This window comes from Felis catus, chromosome F1, assembly GCF_018350175.1.
Source record: "Felis catus isolate Fca126 chromosome F1, F.catus_Fca126_mat1.0, whole genome shotgun sequence".
Classification (NCBI taxonomy): domain Eukaryota; kingdom Metazoa; phylum Chordata; class Mammalia; order Carnivora; family Felidae; genus Felis; species Felis catus.
In genome coordinates, this window is record NC_058384.1 from 14,400,803 (window position 1) to 14,420,319 (window position 19,517).

At 35.8% G+C, this 19,517-nt stretch overlaps 1 protein-coding gene across 16 annotated transcripts in view; it reads left to right on the forward strand.

Moving 5' to 3' along the window:
• Positions 1-19,517, forward strand: part of DNM3 (dynamin 3) — a 569,293-nt gene that overhangs the window by 443,630 nt on the left and 106,146 nt on the right. For 15 of the 16 annotated variants that reach the window (XM_045049388.1, XM_045049389.1, XM_023247908.2 and 12 more), the window contains one exon: positions 17,757-17,868. In XM_045049388.1, coding sequence (XP_044905323.1) covers positions 17,757-17,868 — 112 coding nt within the window. Of the gene's footprint in view, positions 1-17,756; positions 17,869-17,998; positions 18,570-19,517 lie in introns of those variants that run through there. The other variant, XM_045049394.1, reaches the window with a different exon arrangement.

Consider the following 19,517-nt stretch of genomic DNA (forward strand, 5'->3'; position numbering starts at 1 on the left):
CAAGGAACTGACTTTGATAGAACTTTACATCATTATCACCATCATCATCATCATATCAACAAATAGTCATTTAAAAATAATTTGAAAGGCTAATTTTGTGGAGAGCCATTATGTAAAACAATTCATACCACAACCATGCCAGCCCCTTTCATTTTTTTAAAAATTCCTTCTACCCTGTTCACTTTCGCAGTATCTCCATACTGATAAATTTACACCAATATCCTCAGCCTAATCCTAGGTTTTAAGAATTCTCATCAAACTCTCTCTAGGTGTTACAGGGCTAGCATGAATTCAGAACTCCATATTATCTCATAGTTGTTGGGGTTTTTTGTTTGGTTTTTGGTTTTTGGAGGTTTTTTTGGTTTTTTGGTTTTTGTTTTTTTGGCTTATTGATCAACACTCTGCCTTCTGGAATCAGGTGTCACTTCTCCTGTGTTGTTGGTTCCTCATAAATCTTACGCTTTAGATCTTTCAAAATGAGTTCTTAAAAATTCATATAATAATAATTATTATTAGTTATTCAGTAACTCAAATGAAAGGTCCCACAGCGGGTGACTCTCAAATAACAAATGCTGAAGGGAATGAGGCCAGGCTAATGTAGACTGGGCAGCAATCTTTCCTAGCGCATGATAAGGCATGGCGTGGAGGGGTCAATAGCCACTCTATACTTATTCCTCAGATTTTAGAAATGCTGAGCTTAAGCAGATCATTATTACCACAACCTCTTCTGACCTAATAAATGAGACAGACTGAGAATAATTGTGGTTCTCTCTCTGCTTTCTTCACCAGTTGCCTTTTATTCCCTTCTAAAGTCTTTCGTTGCTCTGGGCTAAATGAAGTTTGGATTGCAACAACATTTTTTTTTTTAATGATACTGTAATACTGGCTCATTTGCCTGCTATTGGTTATGCCCAAGTGGACACAGGACCTGTGGCTGTTTGGTTGTTCTCCTATGGGAAAAGGCTTAACGAAGCTAATAAGCTGTATTAAAATAAAATAAACTCACATGGCACCCAGCATCACAGCCACATGTAGTATGCTTAGTATTCATTATCCCGAGACACCAGTTCCACATCCCCAACTGCCCACTGGGCATTTTCACTCCTAAGGCCTTCTGTCACTTCCTGTTTAACCCATCCGAAACCAAATCCAGTACCCTTTCTTCAAAGCCACTCCTCACTGTTGGAATTTTAAGGGGTCAATAAATCGCACACTTTTCTTGCCCTCTCTAGTTTAAATGTGCTGTTGTTGCTGTTCTCAGAGGCCCAGGAAACAAGCAGATAAGGCATGAACAAACGGCTGGAGATCTGTGGCCACATGTCTTGCTAATAGTTCAGCCCCCAGCGATCACAGCCCCAGCGGAGCAACCACAGGCCTCCACCACAGGGCAGCACTCAGCACAGCTTCTTGGAACGGGAGAGAAATGCATGTGTCCTGCGGGCGCAAGCTTGCTCAATTTCTCTTTTATAACTCACTAATCAAACCAGTCAGTTCTCCTCCTCTTTTGGGGAGGAAACAATGAAGTCTGGAGAAAAGAGGCCAGGAGCCAAAAGCCCTACAAGAAGCCAGGAGATCAAGTTCCCACTAACGAGTCACTGCAAACCTTCCTATTTTTACTTTGAATACCTTCTTAATTTATGTTACATCAGCATTACATTAGCATCTGGGTGTGAGGAAGAATATTTAGGTATTAAATATTCTACATCGTAAGAATTTCCACCGCTTAGATTGTCATCTGCCTTCTTTATGATCTTTTTCATCATAAATAAGACCCCACACTTACAACCAAAACTCACACATTTAGCTCTTCGCTCATGACTGTGATTAACGCTGACACAGACCTGGCGCTGTGGCCATTGGCAGCCAGAGAAAGTCAGGACTGGTGGTGACTCAGCTGATTCTACAGCTGCACTTACAGTAAATGTGTTTTGCAACGCTCTTATGTGTTAAAATATTTTTTCCTTAAAAACTAAAACAAAAATTTTTTTTCAAATTTTAATTAATTAATTAGCTCTTTACTATGTTGAGAAAAGAAGTATCGAAAGACTGACTATCAAGTCAAGTCAGGCTAAAGGAACTTGTCCCTTTGGCAATGAATCATAACACTTTGAGTCAATAGACAACAGCCAAACTCCAATTTAAAATTGTTGCATTGAGGGGCATCTGGGTGGCTCAGTCCGTTAAGCTTCTGACTCTTGGTATTGGCTTAGGTCATGATCTCAACCTTGTGAGCTCAAGCTCTTCATTAACAGCGGGGAGTCTGCTTGAGATTCTCTGCCTCCCTGTTTCTGATCTTTGAGGCTGATCTTGAAAGCCAAAGACAAATATGTTTTATTTTATTTTTTTGGAATTCTCTCAAGTAATTTATTTTTATTTTTATTTTTCAACATATGAAATTTATAAGACAAATATATTTTAAGGAAATGAAGGGCTCTAAGCTATTCAGTCATTGGTGGTTGCTTCAGTAAGCTATTCAGTCATTGGTGGTTGCTTCAGTCATTCATTCCTTCATGCATTCACAATTATTTACTGAGAATATTCTATGTACTGGGTGCTATACTTAAGTTCTGTGAACAAGAGAAATATGTTCTCTGCTCTCGTGGAATTTACAGTACAAGGAAGGAGACTGATAGCAAATAATTACTTACTTACAACTGTTAATGACAACTTCTGTGAGAATTTATAATAGAGTGACCCCAGCATTTGGGGAATTTAGGAGTGGTTAAAGCTAACACTAGAAGACTAAAAATAGAGACTAGGTGAAGGGAGAAGGGACGATTGTTCCAGGCAGAGTAAACAGTATATACCAAGACCCTGAAGTAGGAAGAAGCTTTGTGTGCTCATGTAACTGACAGCTAGAGTCTAACATGCAAGAGGTCCAGGTCATTTACCACCCTATAGGCCATTTTGAGGTTGGTGGTCTTTATCCTAATGCAGTGAGGAGCCACTGATGAGGTCATGTTTGACTGTAGAATGGAGACGAGGAATGGAGCAAATACATACGTTAGGAGGTTTTGCAGCCATCCAGGTGAAAGGTGATGGTCACCTGGACGTACACAGAGGTAGTGGAGATGGAGTAAAGGAGGTTTATTAGGGGGTGCACTGACAGAAATGATTGCTTGGAAATGAGGTGGGAAAGAAAGAGATGTCAGAAACGACACCTAGGTATCCAGCACATGCACCTAGGTGGGAAGAGATATCATTTACTAATACCAGGAAACTTTAGGGGAAAAGATCTAAGAGAAAACCGAGATCTGAAAATAGAAATATCCAGAATGCAACTATAGCTTAGAAGGGAACTCTGGGATTTGTGAGTGGTCGGCTTATACATGGTGCTGAATGCAAGTGGTCTCTTGATAGAACTCCTTATAGAACATTTTTTTAGGAAAAACCCTACATAGTCGTGGTAGCTGGATTTTTGTTCTTTTGAGGTATAATTGACATATAACGTTACATTAGTTTCAAGTGTACAACATAATTATTTGATATTATGTAACAAAGAGATCATAAGTTTAGTTAACATCTGTCACCATATATAGTTACAAAATATTTTTTCTTGTGTTGACAACTTTTAAGATTTATTTTCTTAGCAACTTGCCAATATGCAATATAATATTATAACTATAGTCACCATGATGTGCATTACATCCCCATGACTTATTTATTTTATAACTGAAAGTTTGTATCTTTTGTCCCCCCTACACCCATTCCCTGTGCAGAGGAATATATGCTTCCATATCTTGGCTATTCTAAATAATGCTACATTGAACACGGAAGTGCATATATCTTTTTTGAGTTAGTGTCTTCATTTTCTTTGGATCAATTCCAGAAGTGAAATTTCTGGATCATATGATAGTTCTATTTTTAATTTTTTGAGCAATTTCCATACTGTCTTCCATAGTGGCTGCAACTATTTACATTCCCACCAACAATACGCAGAGGTTGTCTCTTCTCCAAACCCTTGCCAACACTTATTTCTTGTCTTTTTGATAATAGCCATTCTAACAGATGTGAATTGTTACCTCCTTGTGGTTTTGATTTGCATTCCCCTGATAATTAATGATGTTGAGCACTTTTTCATGTGCCTACTGGCCATCTGTATGTCTACTTTGGAAAAGAATTCAGATCTTCTGATCATTTTTTTTAATGTTTATTTTTGAGAGAGAGAGAGACAGAGTCCAAGCAGGGGAGGGGCAGAGAGCAGGGGAGACACAAAATCCAAAGCAGGCTCCAGGCTCTGAGTTGTCAGCGCAGAGCCCTATGTGGGGCTCTAACCTATGAACCACGAGATCCTGACCTGAGCTGAAGTCGGATGCTTAACCAACTGAGCCACCCAGGTACCCCTCTTCCGATCATTTTTTAATCAGATTATCATTTTGTTTTATTGCCATTGAGTTTTATCAGTTCTTTGTATATTTTGGACATTAATCCCATACCAGATATATGATTTGTGAATATTTTCTTCCATTCTGTAGGTTGCTTTTTCATTTTGTTGATGGTTACCTTTGTGCAGAAGTTTTTTAGTTTGATACAGTTTTGTTGTCAAATCCAAAAAATCCTTGCCAAAAGCAGTGTCAAAAAGCTACCTACAACCTATGTTTTCTTCTAGGGTTTTAGGTCTTACATTCAAGTGTTAATCCATTCAGAGTAATTTTTGTGTGTAATGCAAGATAGTGGTCCAGTTTCATTCTTTTGTATGCAGCTGTCCAGTTTTACCCACACCATTTAGTTAAGTCCTTTCTCCTCATTGTATATTCTTAGCTCCTTTGCCATAAACTAATTCACCATATATATGTGGGCTTCTTTCTGGGATCTCAGTTCCTCTGTTCCATTGATTTCTGTTATCTTTAGGCCAATGCCATAGTGTTCTGATTGCTGCAACTTTTTAATATAGCTTTGATCAGGGAGCGTGATGCCTCTAGCTTTGTTCTTCTTTCTCAAGATTGTTTTGGCTATTCAAGTTCATATTTTTAAAAATTTTGTGACATTTGGGGCGCCTGGGTGGCGCAGTCGTTTAAGCGTCCGACTTCAGCCAGGTCACGATCTCGCGGTCCGTGAGTTCGAGCCCCACATCGGGCTCTGGGCTGATGGCTCGGAGCCTGGAGCCTGTTTCCGATTCTGTGTCTCCCTCTCTCTCTGCCCCTCCCCCGTTCATCTGTCTCTCTCTGTCCCAAAAATAAATAAACGTTGAAAAAAAAAATTAAAAAAAAAATTTTGTGACATTCAATTTCCAAATATATTTTTTAAAAGATTTATATTTTCATTTATAAGTGAGATTGGCTTATAGGAACATATCCCAAAATTTGGTCTTAAAAATGATAAATTCAAAGAAAAAAGGATCCTAGGGTCAAGTGAGTTTGGTGAGTCATGCATAACAAGTTTATTTCTTGGAGATTTATAATGTGTACTGGTCTGTTAATATTTCTGACATGACCTGCATAAAAGTATCTTTCTCTTAAAATTTGGAAAGAAAAACCAATAAAACTCTCTGAGATCAGAACTATTTTGAATAAAAGTTTTAATTTTGTTTCCAATTTATCCTGTGGATATTGGTCAGGTAAGCTTTTATAATTATGATTTCATATTGTTTTAGAAATTATATCCAATATTGATACTTTATAAATCCACTATCATAAAAGTATACTCAACATCTCTAAAAAGTTTAATCTTCTCTTTGTTAAATCATATGTATCATCTCTAATTTTGATTATTTTTATCTTATATTTACTATATATGACAAAGCTGTTTCATTGTTTGATTAATCAAAGAATAGACTCTTAAATTTATCAATGATAGTTTAATTTTCCATAATTAGGTCCTAACTTAACTATATCCTGTATTCTGCTTTGATTAGTTTTCCAATTTTCTAACTCCTTAAAGTCAATGCTATGTATTTTTGCCTTTTTTTTTAAATAATAAAACATACATGACTGTGATTTTGCCTCTGAATAAAAGTTTGGCTGCATGTTCTGAGTTTCAATCCAGTGAGTAATGTTATTTTGTGTGTTTAGTAAATAATGTCTATTATAATTTTGAGTTGCAATTTGACACAAGTTTTGGGTGAAGTTTTACTTTATTTTAAGTGGTTTTGTGGTTTAACTTTTATCATAATTTCTACTTTAACTGGAAATTTTATCATAATTTAACTTTTATCATAATTTCTAGTTTTAGTGCAGCGCTTTTTTATCTTCAGTACAAGAAATCAGGAATATTTTCTGTAAGATATAAAAATAATTCTGAGCCCTATTTTATTAAACTAGTATTATTGAATTCACAGGTTTGAAACTTAATTTATGATAATGTACCATCTTGGTATCATTAATTCATTGTCAGCAGTCTTTGAAGTATTTTGGATGTTGACAAAAGGCCTAAATAGTAGCCAGTCAGCCAACAAATGTTATTAAGTACCTACTGTATGATGTAAATGCCAGAAATACACTGATGAACATTTAAAGTTCCATTATTGGGGCGCCTGGGTGGCGCAGTCGGTTAAGCGTCCGACTTCAGCCAGGTCACGATCTCGCGGTCCGTGAGTTCGAGCCCCGCGTCAGGCTCTGGGCTGATGGCTCAGAGCCTGGAGCCTGCTTCCGATTCTGTGTCTCCCTCTCTCTCTGCCCCTCCCCCGTTCATGCTCTGTCTCTCTGTGTCCCAAAAATAAAATAAACGTTGAAAAAAAAAATTAAAAAAAAAAATAAAATAAAGTTCCATTATTGAACTTATATTGCAGTTGGCGGAGCATAAACAAGGGAAGATGAGGGTTGGAAAGATAAATCAGTGGTTAAAAGTTTGAATTTTTTCCTACTTACAGTGCACAGTCATTGGAGGATTTTAAACAGTGTGGGGATATAATATATGATCATGGTGGCTTCTGTGTGGAGAGTGGAGCAAGAAAGATATCAAAGAGATGTCATCCAAATGAGAGAAGATGGTGGCTTAGATATAGGAGTCTGTAAAGATCTGGAGTTATCTTCATGTCAATAGTATTTAAGGTTCCCAGATAGGGAAGATCACCTTGGCAAAAGCACAGATTGAGGGAAGTAGACCACTGAAGGAGCTTGGGGCACTCCAGAATTTAAAAGTCTAACAAAAGAAGAGGAGACATCAGAAGAGATTAAGAAGCTATAGTCAGTGATGTAGAAGTATGGAAGTCAGGAAAGTGTGGTATTACAGAAGTCTTGAGAAGAAAATGACTGAAGACAGAGGGAGTGGTCAATATATCAGATGCTGCAAAGTAACATGAAGATAGGGAATTGAACATTTGCTGTGGGAAGATGTAGATCACATGACCTTGATAAGACCTGTATCTATAAAGTAGTAGGATCACAAATCTCACTGGGGGGAATTGAGGGGGAAATGATAAAGGAGAGAATAGAGAAAATGATTCAAGATAACTCAAGGAGTGTTGCTGTAAAAGCAAATAGAAATGGGGGCAATTCTTAGGGTGTGGAAAGGGTCAAGAGAAAGTGTGTGTGTGTTTTAAGATGCTTGCTATGCCATATGAATGATCCAATAGTAGAAAAGAGGCAATTGTGGAAGTAAAAGAAAAAGGGAATGATTGTAGGATGTTCATAAAGACATTAGAAGAGAGGGAACTCAGTATATAAGTTGAGGTTTTGGCCTTTCCTTGTACAAGAGAAAGACAGAGTCTGTGGTTGCAAATGCAGGTAGTCTGGTGTATTTGGTGGAAAGAATATAGATCATTCTCATCAGATTGTGTATGTTTTTCCTATGAAGTATGAAGCAAGATTATCAGCCAAGTGTTAGTGGCAAAGGGCATATTATAGATTTAATGGAAGAAAAGTTATGTAGTAATTATCTAGTATAGTGATAAACCATTTTGACTACAGAATTATAGTAGGGAGGTCTGGGAAAGTTAGATGCCCATTTGATATTTGTAGTTATAAATTTGGAGTGCAATAAGCACAATTGTATAGTTTTTCTCTTGCATTATTTAGAAACCTGGATGTAGGAACTCAGTAAGGAAATAATTCAGTCAGAGTTTTATTAGGTAAGTAAAATGGTGAAGGGAAACACAGGAAAGGGAGTTAATGGTTTGCAAGATAGAAGTTATAGTACTGAACTGAGTCTGCACAGAAGTAAAGACATAAGGAACCTGATGATGAGTGGGAACATGATAGGTCAGTGGGTCAGTAAAAGCCCACAATGGAGGTGGTTTTTCAGATTTTCAAAAAGGATGACCAAACGGAAATTTTGATTGATGAGTTTGTCATCAGTGCCCTGCTCTGCAAGTTGATAATTAATTGTAAAATTGATAGTTAAATATTTAGAAAGGAAATCAGTGGTCAGTAGGAACTTGCTTCGAATCTTAAAAAACAAGTTGAGCCAAACTGACTTCAATTTTTTAATAAAATTTAGCAGATATGTAATTAGATCTTGATATACTCTTTTGGAATATACATGAGAGAAAATAGAGGGACATGACTTGGTAGTGTAGTACAAATATGATGGATTTGTGATTAAGTGTCATTTTACAGTTGATACCAATGGGTACCAGTTAGCAGAACATTAACTCTGGCATGGGATCTTTTGAGGTCTGTTTAGTTCTATAGTATATCTTTGATAATGACATGGGAATATTATGTTATTATAAATATACAGATAATACAAAACCGGAAGAATTGTGAATCTGATAGTTGCCAGAATTGTAATTCAGAACATCTGAGCAAATTGGGAAATGTGCCAGACTAACCAAATGAAATGTAATAATGCCAAATATAAATTATACTTTATGTTTTTTTTAAAAGTCTGTACGTATTCAGTACAGGAGAAGTCTGGTTTTATAGGAGGTCAAGCCCAAAGGACCTAAAGGCCGTGAGAATAATGAATAATAGTAGTTTTTGTATTGTGCATATTTTGCTTGCATATTTACCTGATTCTGGGCACTGTGTAAATAAGCGTGTCACACTTGTAACCTTATTTTATTATCATTATAAGCCTGAGATAGATGCTATCTTCCCCATTTTATAGATGAGTACATTAAAACTTAGAGAGGTTACCTTACCCAGTGTCATATAGGATAATTAATGGCACAGTCTGGATTTCAACAGGTGTTTTCATGGTCTTTACTATATATATTCTGCTACATGCTATTTGCTTACATTAGTAAAAGTTTACTGTCCAGAAAGTAGGGGAAAATTCCACCAAATTTCTTCCTTCCATCTGGATAATATTGTATCAGGAGATTTGTGATCAGTTGTGGGCACATCATTTTCAGAAAGTCCTTTTTAAATAGAGCAAATCCACAGAAGAGTAATAAGAGTGTTGTGTTATCTAGAAATGTCTTCATATGAGAAACATTTGAAAAAATTGGCAGAAAGGTCAGCTTGGAGACTTAGAAGACTTGAGGGACAGATAATATCTGGTCCCAGATGTTTAAAGAGCTGCCATAGGTAAACAAATTAAACTTTATATTTTTAATACCTAAAGACATTCTTAGGACATGTAAATGAAAGTTATACATCTAATCAAAACACGGACCCATCATGTGGTCATGTTCTCTTCAGTGTAGCACTTAAAAACCTTTTACCTATGGGATAAAATTTCTCATGCTCATTTTTAATGTTGAGGTAACTTTTATTTTTCAAACTATAAAACACATAGTTAAGCTTGATTTCGTAGTGAAATCATTCAGAAGCTCATATCTGCATGATGGTTGTTGAAATAGACTAAACAAAAAAATTCAGTCAGTACAAATTGCTGTGGGTTATCTATACAGCTACAGCATGTGGTGAGAACCTGGAAGCTACATCCACAGAATTTATGAGACTTCCAGTAAATCAGCTCCGTTCAGTGTTTTAGACCTGTATCCAACTCTTCTTGGATGTCTAGACACAGCCTAACATGAGGCTTCAAAAATGGGTAAAAATGAAGCAGCCAAAGCCACCAGAAGCCTTTGACCCTCTTCTAATGTTTCAACCAGATAATTATTTTCCCTCTCAAGAATTTGGCTATCCTTTGAGGGAAAAAAAAAATCAAGATTTTTCCATGTGAAGAGCCCCTGAAAGAAAATACTCTGGAGAAAGGTCAATGACAATGGGCCAAAGCCGAATTCTTCAGATCTGCTTAGAGAATGTGGAAAGTCTGCACCCTCGCTACTTTCTGTGCTTTCCAGCTGGCCAGGAACCCCCATGGCATTTGTCCAGATTTGCCTTCCCCATACCTTTTACATCTTAAAGGGAGTCATACTGTGCAGTGGAAATGCCTCAAATGGAAACTTAAGTAGTAGCTTAAAAGGTATGGTAGAGGTAATTAGAAAATTAAAAACTGGTGAATTTTGATTTCTATCAAGATAATCTATTACCCTTTCTGCCCTGTAGCAAAGATATGACCTTTCAAATTTTTCAACAATAAACCTTCGTACTTGGAGACTATATTTCCTTTAAATATGTCCCACTTTTAATTAAAAGTACTCATTCTGCTGGTTGTGCTTTGTCCCTTCAAACTTCTTTATCTTAGGTTTTCTGTGGAAAGATAAGGATTCTATCAAACATTAAAAAGTTGGTTTTAAAGATAAACACAGTCCAAGTTCATTCCATAGTTCATTCGTTCATTCATTCATTCATTTATTCATTCATTCCATTCATTTGACAAATATTTGTTTTGCGGAGGCCATATGCCAAGGACTGTGGTTGGCCCACATTGTGCCTTTTGTATGCTATGTGATCTTGACTTAATCTCTTTGAATCTCAGTTTCCTAACTGTAAAACAGCTCTGTTACCAACTTTGCAGGGGCTAATGGAGTTTAAATGAGATGACTTCTCTTTTTAAGACAGTGAAAAATTAGAAGCTTCTCTTTTACCCTTCTCCATCCATTGCTATATCCAAAAGATCATATACAACGGAGATGGAAAGTAGCAATGTTAATCAACTATTTGCAAAACTCATGGGAGCGAACTGGATTGAAGTGTTATGAGTAACCACTGCATGCTTTACCTTGATTAAGAAAAATGGAGCTAAACAGGAAGATAACGAAAAGAAACTTCTATTCTCCTTACTGAATCAATGAAAGAAATGTGGATACTGTGCCAACACAAAATCCAAATAGCCAACTCTACTTTGAAGCCAATTCAAAAAGTGAATCCAAGTAAGAATTTATAAATGGGGAAGTCCAGGTGGAAAATGCCTGATGATAAATATTTATTCAAGTTAAACATATAGAGCTCCATTTAAATAATTGCTGAAGTGTAACAAAATAAAATACTAAAACAAAAACAAAAAGATTCTTAAAGAGATGCGAAAACAATAATTCAGAAATAATATTCTAGGTCAGTATTTCTAGGTAGATTAGCAAATGCAGGAGATAAAGTGGCAGGAAGTAAATACTTCTAAATTCCTCAAAAAGGAGTTTATATATATTATATTTATTTATATTTATTTATATATTAATATTAATATTTATATATATTTATATATTATATACAATTTATATATATTATTTATATATATTTATATATATATATATATATATATATATATATATATATATATATATATATATAAAATTGAATTCAGGAATGATTTGGAAGACCTAAAGATAATTAGTTTCCAAAGAAAGAAAGAAAGAAAGAAAGAAAGAAAATAATCATTTACTTGTAGAAATGAAAGCCACTAAAAAAATATAGAAGCCAAAAAGACAGTTCATTAATCAACATATGCAACGGAAATAGTAAGGAGCATTTATCAAAATGACAAAACTAAAACCAAGCATACAGCAATGGCAAGAAATAAACATGATTCAAACTTTCCTAATCATAGGCAGTGCTTTTCAGATTGGGATGAAAAATAAAACCCAACTATACTGTTGGCATTTATAACCAATATATCTTTTTTAACAGTAAAGCAAATGGATAAAAGTAAAAGAAGGGGCAAAGATATGTCAGGTAAATGGAAATTAAAAGAAATCATTCCAATAATAGACAAAAAAATGTCTTAATGAAATCAGAACAAAGAATATCACTGGCATAAATGTGTAAAAATGCCTACCCCCTTAGCAAAAATATTAAACCTTGATGGAAAATCACTTTTATATTATAAAATTTGTAAAGGTATTTTAAGGATGATGGTCAGTATTTTTATGGGTGTGATGATATTCATTATTCAATAAATATTAATTGAATACCTACTAGCACTGGTCACTTTGTAAGACCTAACAACATAGAGTAATCAAAACAACACAGTCAAATATGACTTTCCATTTATGAAGATCTTATTTTATGTTATTCATTAAGATTTTTCCATTTTCTTAATTTAAAAAATGTATTCCTATGTTGTCTATAGGCTTTCTCCTAACATGAATGGAATATTCTCCCATATCTAAGTTATTGGAAGTATAGCCTAGTAGTGTTTTGTAAAAGCCACTTGGGTTTTGAGTTAATTTTGGTAATTTATATTTTTTAGAGTATTATTAGTTTCCTTTAGGCTCTTACTTTTGCCATAGGTTTTTTTGCATATAATATTTGATTTTTTCCATCTCCTCGATTATTTGTGATTATGTATCCTATCCTTTCTTATTTGTGATCTTGTATACTTTTGTTTTCTCCCTTAATTAGTGTTATATTATCTAGTTCTAAGGGGAAAATTCTTGTGGACGTCTTTATCTTTTATGTTATTTTTATATTTCCTATTAATTTTGGTTTTAATCTATGTTAATTCCTCTTCTTGGCTTATTTTTTTATCATAACTTTATAATCCCCGTAGATGAATAGCAACTCTTTTTTGAATATTGACTTTTTTTCCTCCTCTCTCTAAATGATGAAAATATTTAAGGCCTTAAGTTTTCCTGTAGCCTTCACTGTGTTCCATTGGTTGCATACAATGTGTTTATATTTTTTATTGCTTTCTAAATAATTTGTAATTTTAATTTTGGTTTCTTCTGTAATACAAGGATTATCTAAGAATATGTTTTAAGGGGTTTTTTTGGTCTCTTTTTTTAGAAATTCTTTTTTTTCTTTTTTTTTATTTTTTGATTAAAGAATGTGATCTATATAATCTCTTTTTTTAAAAGTTTCTTAAGGTTGGCATTGTGTGTGTGTGTAGGTGCAAGTGTAAGAGTGATTTTTGTAAATGTTTTATGGCTAATGAAAAATCTTTATCTTCTATCTGCTTACTTACTTTGGTCCATTACATTTGCACAACTTGAAAACAGTCATATTAGTTTTTTTTTCTATATTTATATTTTAACTAATTGTATACATATAATAACTACAAGTTCATCTTGCAATTTTAATAGCATTTGCTTCCTTTCCTTACCTACTATGTAACTTGGTGCAAAAAAGGTTTATGAGTATTTTCCAGTCTTCACAAATTGTGTTTTATACTATTGTATAATAATATTTCTATTAATTCTGTTTAGTGCTTTTAAACTACTTATCCTGTTCAGTACTTTTATTTTTTTTTCAACGTTTTTTTTTTTTTATTTTTGGGACAGAGAGAGACAGAGCATGAACGGGGGAGGGGCAGAGAGAGAGGGAGACACAGAATCGGAAACAGGCTCCAGGCTCCGAGCCATCAGCCCAGAGCCCGACGCGGGGCTCGAACTCAGGGACCGTGAGATCGTGACCTGGCTGAAGTCGGACGCTTAACCGACTGCGCCACCCAGGCGCCCCCTGTTCAGTACTTTTAAATTCCATCTTGTCTGTTATTAATATTGCCATTCTTGAATTTGTATTTCTTTGTTTTGTGCCTGATTTCTTTTTGTCTGTTTCTTTATTTTTCCAAATAATATGTAACTTTTATAAACCTAATTTAACTGACTAGCTGAAAGAATTCAGTCTACTGTCATTAATTTCATAATTAATATACTTAAATTTATTCCTGCCATCTTATTAAAATTTCTTATTTTGTTACCTTTTTTTAATTTTTTTTACTTGATCAAAAGGCTATTAATTTCTCCTTTTTTTCTGTACTTTTTATTTCATTAACATTTACATTCATCACCAGTGCATAGCCCTATTATTCCATGAGGTAAATTACCAAATATTTCTCCTCCAAACCCTTCCTTCTCCTACTTCCCCCCCACACCCACTTTTAACAGTGAGACCCCTGGGATCCCTTTGCTGCCCTACTCTCTGCGCCTGCACCCATCAGAGAAGACCTGGGGAGCATTTTTGATTTCCTCCTACCCTCCCCCAACCTTTAAACTATTTGAATTCCTGTTGCAATGTGTCTCTTTTACTTTAAGAGTCTTTCGTTAGCCCTTACACTGCATGTTCTCAGATGGGCTATCATTATTTATTTTTATTTGACTCTGTGGATGTCGCCAGTGCTGTTGCTCACCACTGTTTTTCTCCTCTTTGTCTTCCCTCATCCTGAACATGCTCTGCGAGTTCATTTGGTGCTGTTGTAACTTCATCCCTGCTTAGGCAACTCCCACAGGTGAGGTGTGTGGTGATGGCCCAGCCAGTTGTAGGTCTCTGCAGCCTCTTAAGAGTCCATGAGTGTTACTTCATTGCCTTCTACCTTTTGAGCGTTCAGTCAGTGCCAGTCTAATTCTTTCTTCTTTCTAAGCAACTTACTGTCTCTTTACAGAAGACTTGAACATGTTTTCTTTATCTCAGAGCTCAAGAATTGTATTAACATATGTCCATGTGGTATCTTTGCTCATCAAGTATACATGAAACAGCCCTTAAAATGTGTAGATTCAGATCTTTCTAAAAACCAGGATAAGATTCTTTTATAAACAGTAGTTTCTTTTTCTAATTATTTTTCTCCCCTCACCTTCCTTTTCTTTTTCTGAATCTCCTTTTATTTACAGGTTAGATGTTCTGGGTCTTTCCTCCACACTTTCATAACTTCTCTCTCTTTTCAGTTTTTAAAACTCTCCTACTAGATCGTGAACCCTACCAGTTCTGGTTTCAACATTCATTATCCTCTTCTCCATCTACTAAATATTTTAACTTAAAATCTTTTGTCTAGTTCCAGGAAGTTTTTTCTTAATGTTGTACTTCTACCTCTTCAAATACTATTCTTCTGCTTCCCCTGACAGTTCTGTATTGATATACTGTTCTGATTTCTCTCTTCATTCATGCTTTCTCTGGCTATTATACCTCCTTATTAGATGTCCTTTTATTTTCCTTTGTTCATTGTGGCACAGGTCCAACTGGTGGATACTTCAAGTGGACTGGTCCTATGAAGGTGGGAGGGCACAGACATCTCAGTCATCGTGGCCCAAAATATGCAAGTTGCCAGTTACCCATTGAGACACCAGGAGGTAGCCTTTCTTCTGCATTAGGGTAGAGAAAACTCAGGCACACCCAGGATCCTGTGATCATTGAAGGACAGCCCTACCAAAGAGCTCCTACGTGCTGGTCCTTGCCTTAGACTTTTCTTGCTGTGGCCCCACAGCTTTGTTCAGCACAGAGCAAGAAAGTACAACTATCTAGTTCACACCCTCTACCTGAATACCAGTCCTGATATCTGCTTGACTTAAGAAAAAAGGATGTGTTTGACCTAAGTTAGAAGTGGAGAGGAAACAGAGCACAATTAAGTCATCATCTTTCCAGAATCCCCTGGGAATAAAATAATAAACATGAAAATGATACATTCCCTGTCCTAATGTTGCTTGTGGGCTAGTTGGAAAGATAGACAATAAATAAATAAATAAATAAATAAATAAATAAATAAATAAATAAATAAATAAATTAAATAACTCCTATAATTCTGAATTCACAACTGTAATTAATATATGAAGGAAAGGTGAATAGAAATATGATCTGAGATTCCAAGAAAGAATAAGCATTAACTGTGCAAGGAGGGAAGAAAAAAAGAACTACAGGCAGAGAGCAGTGTATTCAAAGACCTTGGGAGTAGGCATGGCACATTTGAGGAAGCCAAAGACAGTCAGCATGGCTGGAGCAGAAAAAGCAAAGTGTGAAAAGAGAGCAGAGTGTGAAAAGAAGCTGGAGAGGAAGGTAACAGTAAGGGGCCAGACTGCAGGGTTTTATAGGCCATGATAGAGTATAGTCCTTCCCTAAAAGCAGGTGACTAATGGAGCGTTTTACTCCATGGGTAAAAATATCTGATTCACATTTTCAGGGGATCACGAGGATTCAGTGTGGAGAGCACTCCACACTGTTTTGTTTTTGAGAGAGAAAAGGAGACAGAGCACAAGAGGGGGAGGGACAGTGAGGGAGGAGACACAGAATCCGAAGCAGGCTCCAGGCTCTGAGCTGTCAGCACAGAGCCCGACTCAGGGCTTGAACCCGCGAACTATGAGATCATGACCTGAGCTAAAGTCTTGACACTTAAACTTAACCGACTGAGCCCCCTCAGGCGCCCCAAGTGTGGAGAGCAAATTTAAAGGAGCCATGTGAGGAGGCTACTGTAATGTTTGAGGGAGGGTGGCAGTGAGATGGTGGTCAGCGTACAGGAAGTACACTTTTAGGTGGTTTATGAAAGAGGGTATAAGAGTGTGGAAGGTAGGGAAGTCAAGTTAAAATCACCAATTCAGTCATTCATGTCAATGTGCCCTTGAGATACTCAAGTGGAGGAGTCAGTAAACACTGTGAATCTAGGGCAGTCCTGGGCAAAAGAGATAAATTTGTTAGGTATCTGAGTTTCAGTATAAACTAAGGCTCTTAGGCATAAGTGAAAATACCTTGGGATAGAATAAGAAGAGAAAAAGACTTTAAATTTTTGTATACCACTAATATCCATGTAAATTGGATGATCTCTGCTGGAAAGGTGATTGATAATGCATATGAGTATCTTAAAAAATGACTGTAATTTTGATCCTGTAACTTTTTTATAGGAATCCATCCTCAGAAAATAATATTAGTAGATGTGAAAGGCTTATGGATAAAAATACTCACTTAAGCATTATTTATGATTATAAAAAAAGAAATTACTTAATTATCTAATATTTAAAGAGGTTAAGTAGATTATCATACATTTATATTAATGAATATTATACCATTCTAATTTGATGTTTATGAAGATGTAATGGCATAAGTAAATGGCCATAATGTAATAATAGTAATAAAGACAAAATTGAGAGAGAGAGAAAGGGAGGCAGAAGTGGGTAGAGGAGACCTCAATTGTGTGAAACATTGATAGAACAAGAGTATAAAGAAATGTTTATCTATCAACAGTGGAAAATGGATGATTGTCACCATTTTTAGACTTTTATCTAGTTTCCAAATCTTTCTAAATGGGCATGTATTTCATCTTATGTATCCTTTTATTGTTAGGAAAAGAAAGAAAATTACAGGATTGTCCCAGTTGTAAATATGCACTTTCTAGGCATTTCACTCTGTTAAATACTGGTTGATGTTTTGTTTTTTCTTTGCACAGTATCGATGAGCCTTTCTGTTTTGAATCGAATTTAGTGTTTTAAGTTTGTAAGATTATTGCCATACCTTTTACAGTTTTATGAGCCATTTAGACTTATAAAATAGTTTCAGAAAATCGATTAATCACTAGGCAACAGCAAATCCATTCCCCTGGAACACCTCTCACTTGGCATCCAGTGTGTCATATTGAGAGCATTTGCGTTTCCTTCACTGCTTATTGCTTAGCAGTACAAGGGGCTCTGAATTCCTTAAAGTTTAAAAAGGATTATATAATAATATAGGAATGTGCTAATTATTTTAAATACAGTGAATTGCTTTTGTTTTCCTCCAGTGACTGTCAGAGAAGTATCCACATGGACTGTCATTTGTATCATCGTTGTCTGCAGCGATATAAAATCATTTTGAATTTGGTTCAGAACTGAAAGTATGATTTTTTTTTAATTCCAGGAATGTATACAAAGACTATCGCTTCCTTGAGCTGGCATGTGACTCACAGGAGGATGTGGACAGCTGGAAGGCATCTCTACTAAGAGCTGGGGTTTATCCTGATAAATCTTTAGTAAGTTGCATATAACTATTATTTTACAATTATTAACCATGTTTAAGAAGACATAATTCTACATACTGTATACTGGAGAAACTAGTTCTCTTTTGACTTAATTTGCTTCATATTTCTTTTTCTCCCTTAGGTTCTATTTTAAGAAGCTTATCAATATACTTGTTAGAGAAAATGTCCTACTCTGCCATAAAACATAATATATCCAATCTCAGACACAGAGAGAGTTTCTCTACTTTAATTTAAAATTTTATTTTCCTTATATGGCTTTTTTATGGTTTTCCACAGTTGTCCCAGTAGTCATATAGTGGATTATAACATTCTTCATATAGCCATGGCATATATATCATGTCATAACACTATTTCATAGCCTTAAAAATATACTCATTTTTATAAAATTCCTTTCCCTATGTCTGTAGTACCTGAATCCAAAATTATATCTGCATTCAAATTCTGATTAATGGCATTTGGAGTGTGAAAGAAGAAAAACATTATATCGCAATTCCTACTTATCTTTATAAATACACTTCAAGTATTTGAAGTCACTTCTCTCGTTCAAGTTAATAAACAGAATTTGTTTGGAAAACGTCTGGATTTAAATTTCAAAAGTCCCACCCAACATATGTACACACACCATTAAGCAGACTCTGCGAATGAGTGACTCTCACTGCTTACTCACTGTTCCCCTTGAGATGCTGCACTATCCAGGTGTCTGCTCAGAACAAAAGTTCAGAGACTCAGCCTTGGGGATTTAGTCCAGCTTGACCTTTTGGTGCTTACTTGGCTCTAGATCAGTTTATAGGACAAGTCAGGTCATTTCTAGGCCCCAAATACGAAGAGTCTTCTCCGGAGAGCCTGAAATATGGGCACCGGTGGCGGGGGGGGGGGGGGGGGGGGGGGGGAGAGGGGGGGGAGGGGGAGGCGGAAATGAGGCGTCTCTAGGGGAACTTTAGACTTGACCACATCCCTGAGGTTGCATTGGAATTTAACCAAGTTCCAGAGGTAAGTGATTGAGGATTTATGCCAAAATGTTCTTCTCATTGATGTTATTTAGCTCACACATAGACCTCTTAACCCTATCCCAACCTACCTTTGTCTGGTTAGCACCTAAAACAATGACCCCTCCCCCACAATAACCCTATGCTCTCCCATGTGAAGTGCAACAAGCCCCTTTCCTAGTGATATCCAAGTACAGAGGTATCTATATGATTTCCATAATTGTCCAAATTTTATCAGTTGTGTACGTACATATTTACATAGCTATATGCTACTCTAAAAACTGCACATGAGAAATCATTTGTAAAATCAGAGTACCACTTCTACTTTTGTTGTTAATTCTGATCATTTCTTATTACTCTTCCCTATCCATTGATGGTAGTGTGTTCAATTTCACAAACATTCTGTATTAAAAATGGACATATACTTAATTTTTAGTTCATTCATTCCACAAAAGCGTATTGAGCACACGCTTTTTGCCAGGCACCACTCTAGGCAGTAGGGCAACAGAGGTGAACAGTAAGGTTGTACCCCCAAGGAGCAGACATTAAACAAGTGAATGGATAACTGTATAACTATATAGTGGGATTTTAAGAGCACGATACAGTCTGTAAAAAAAAATAAAGAATATTAAAGGGACAGACAGTGAGAAAAGG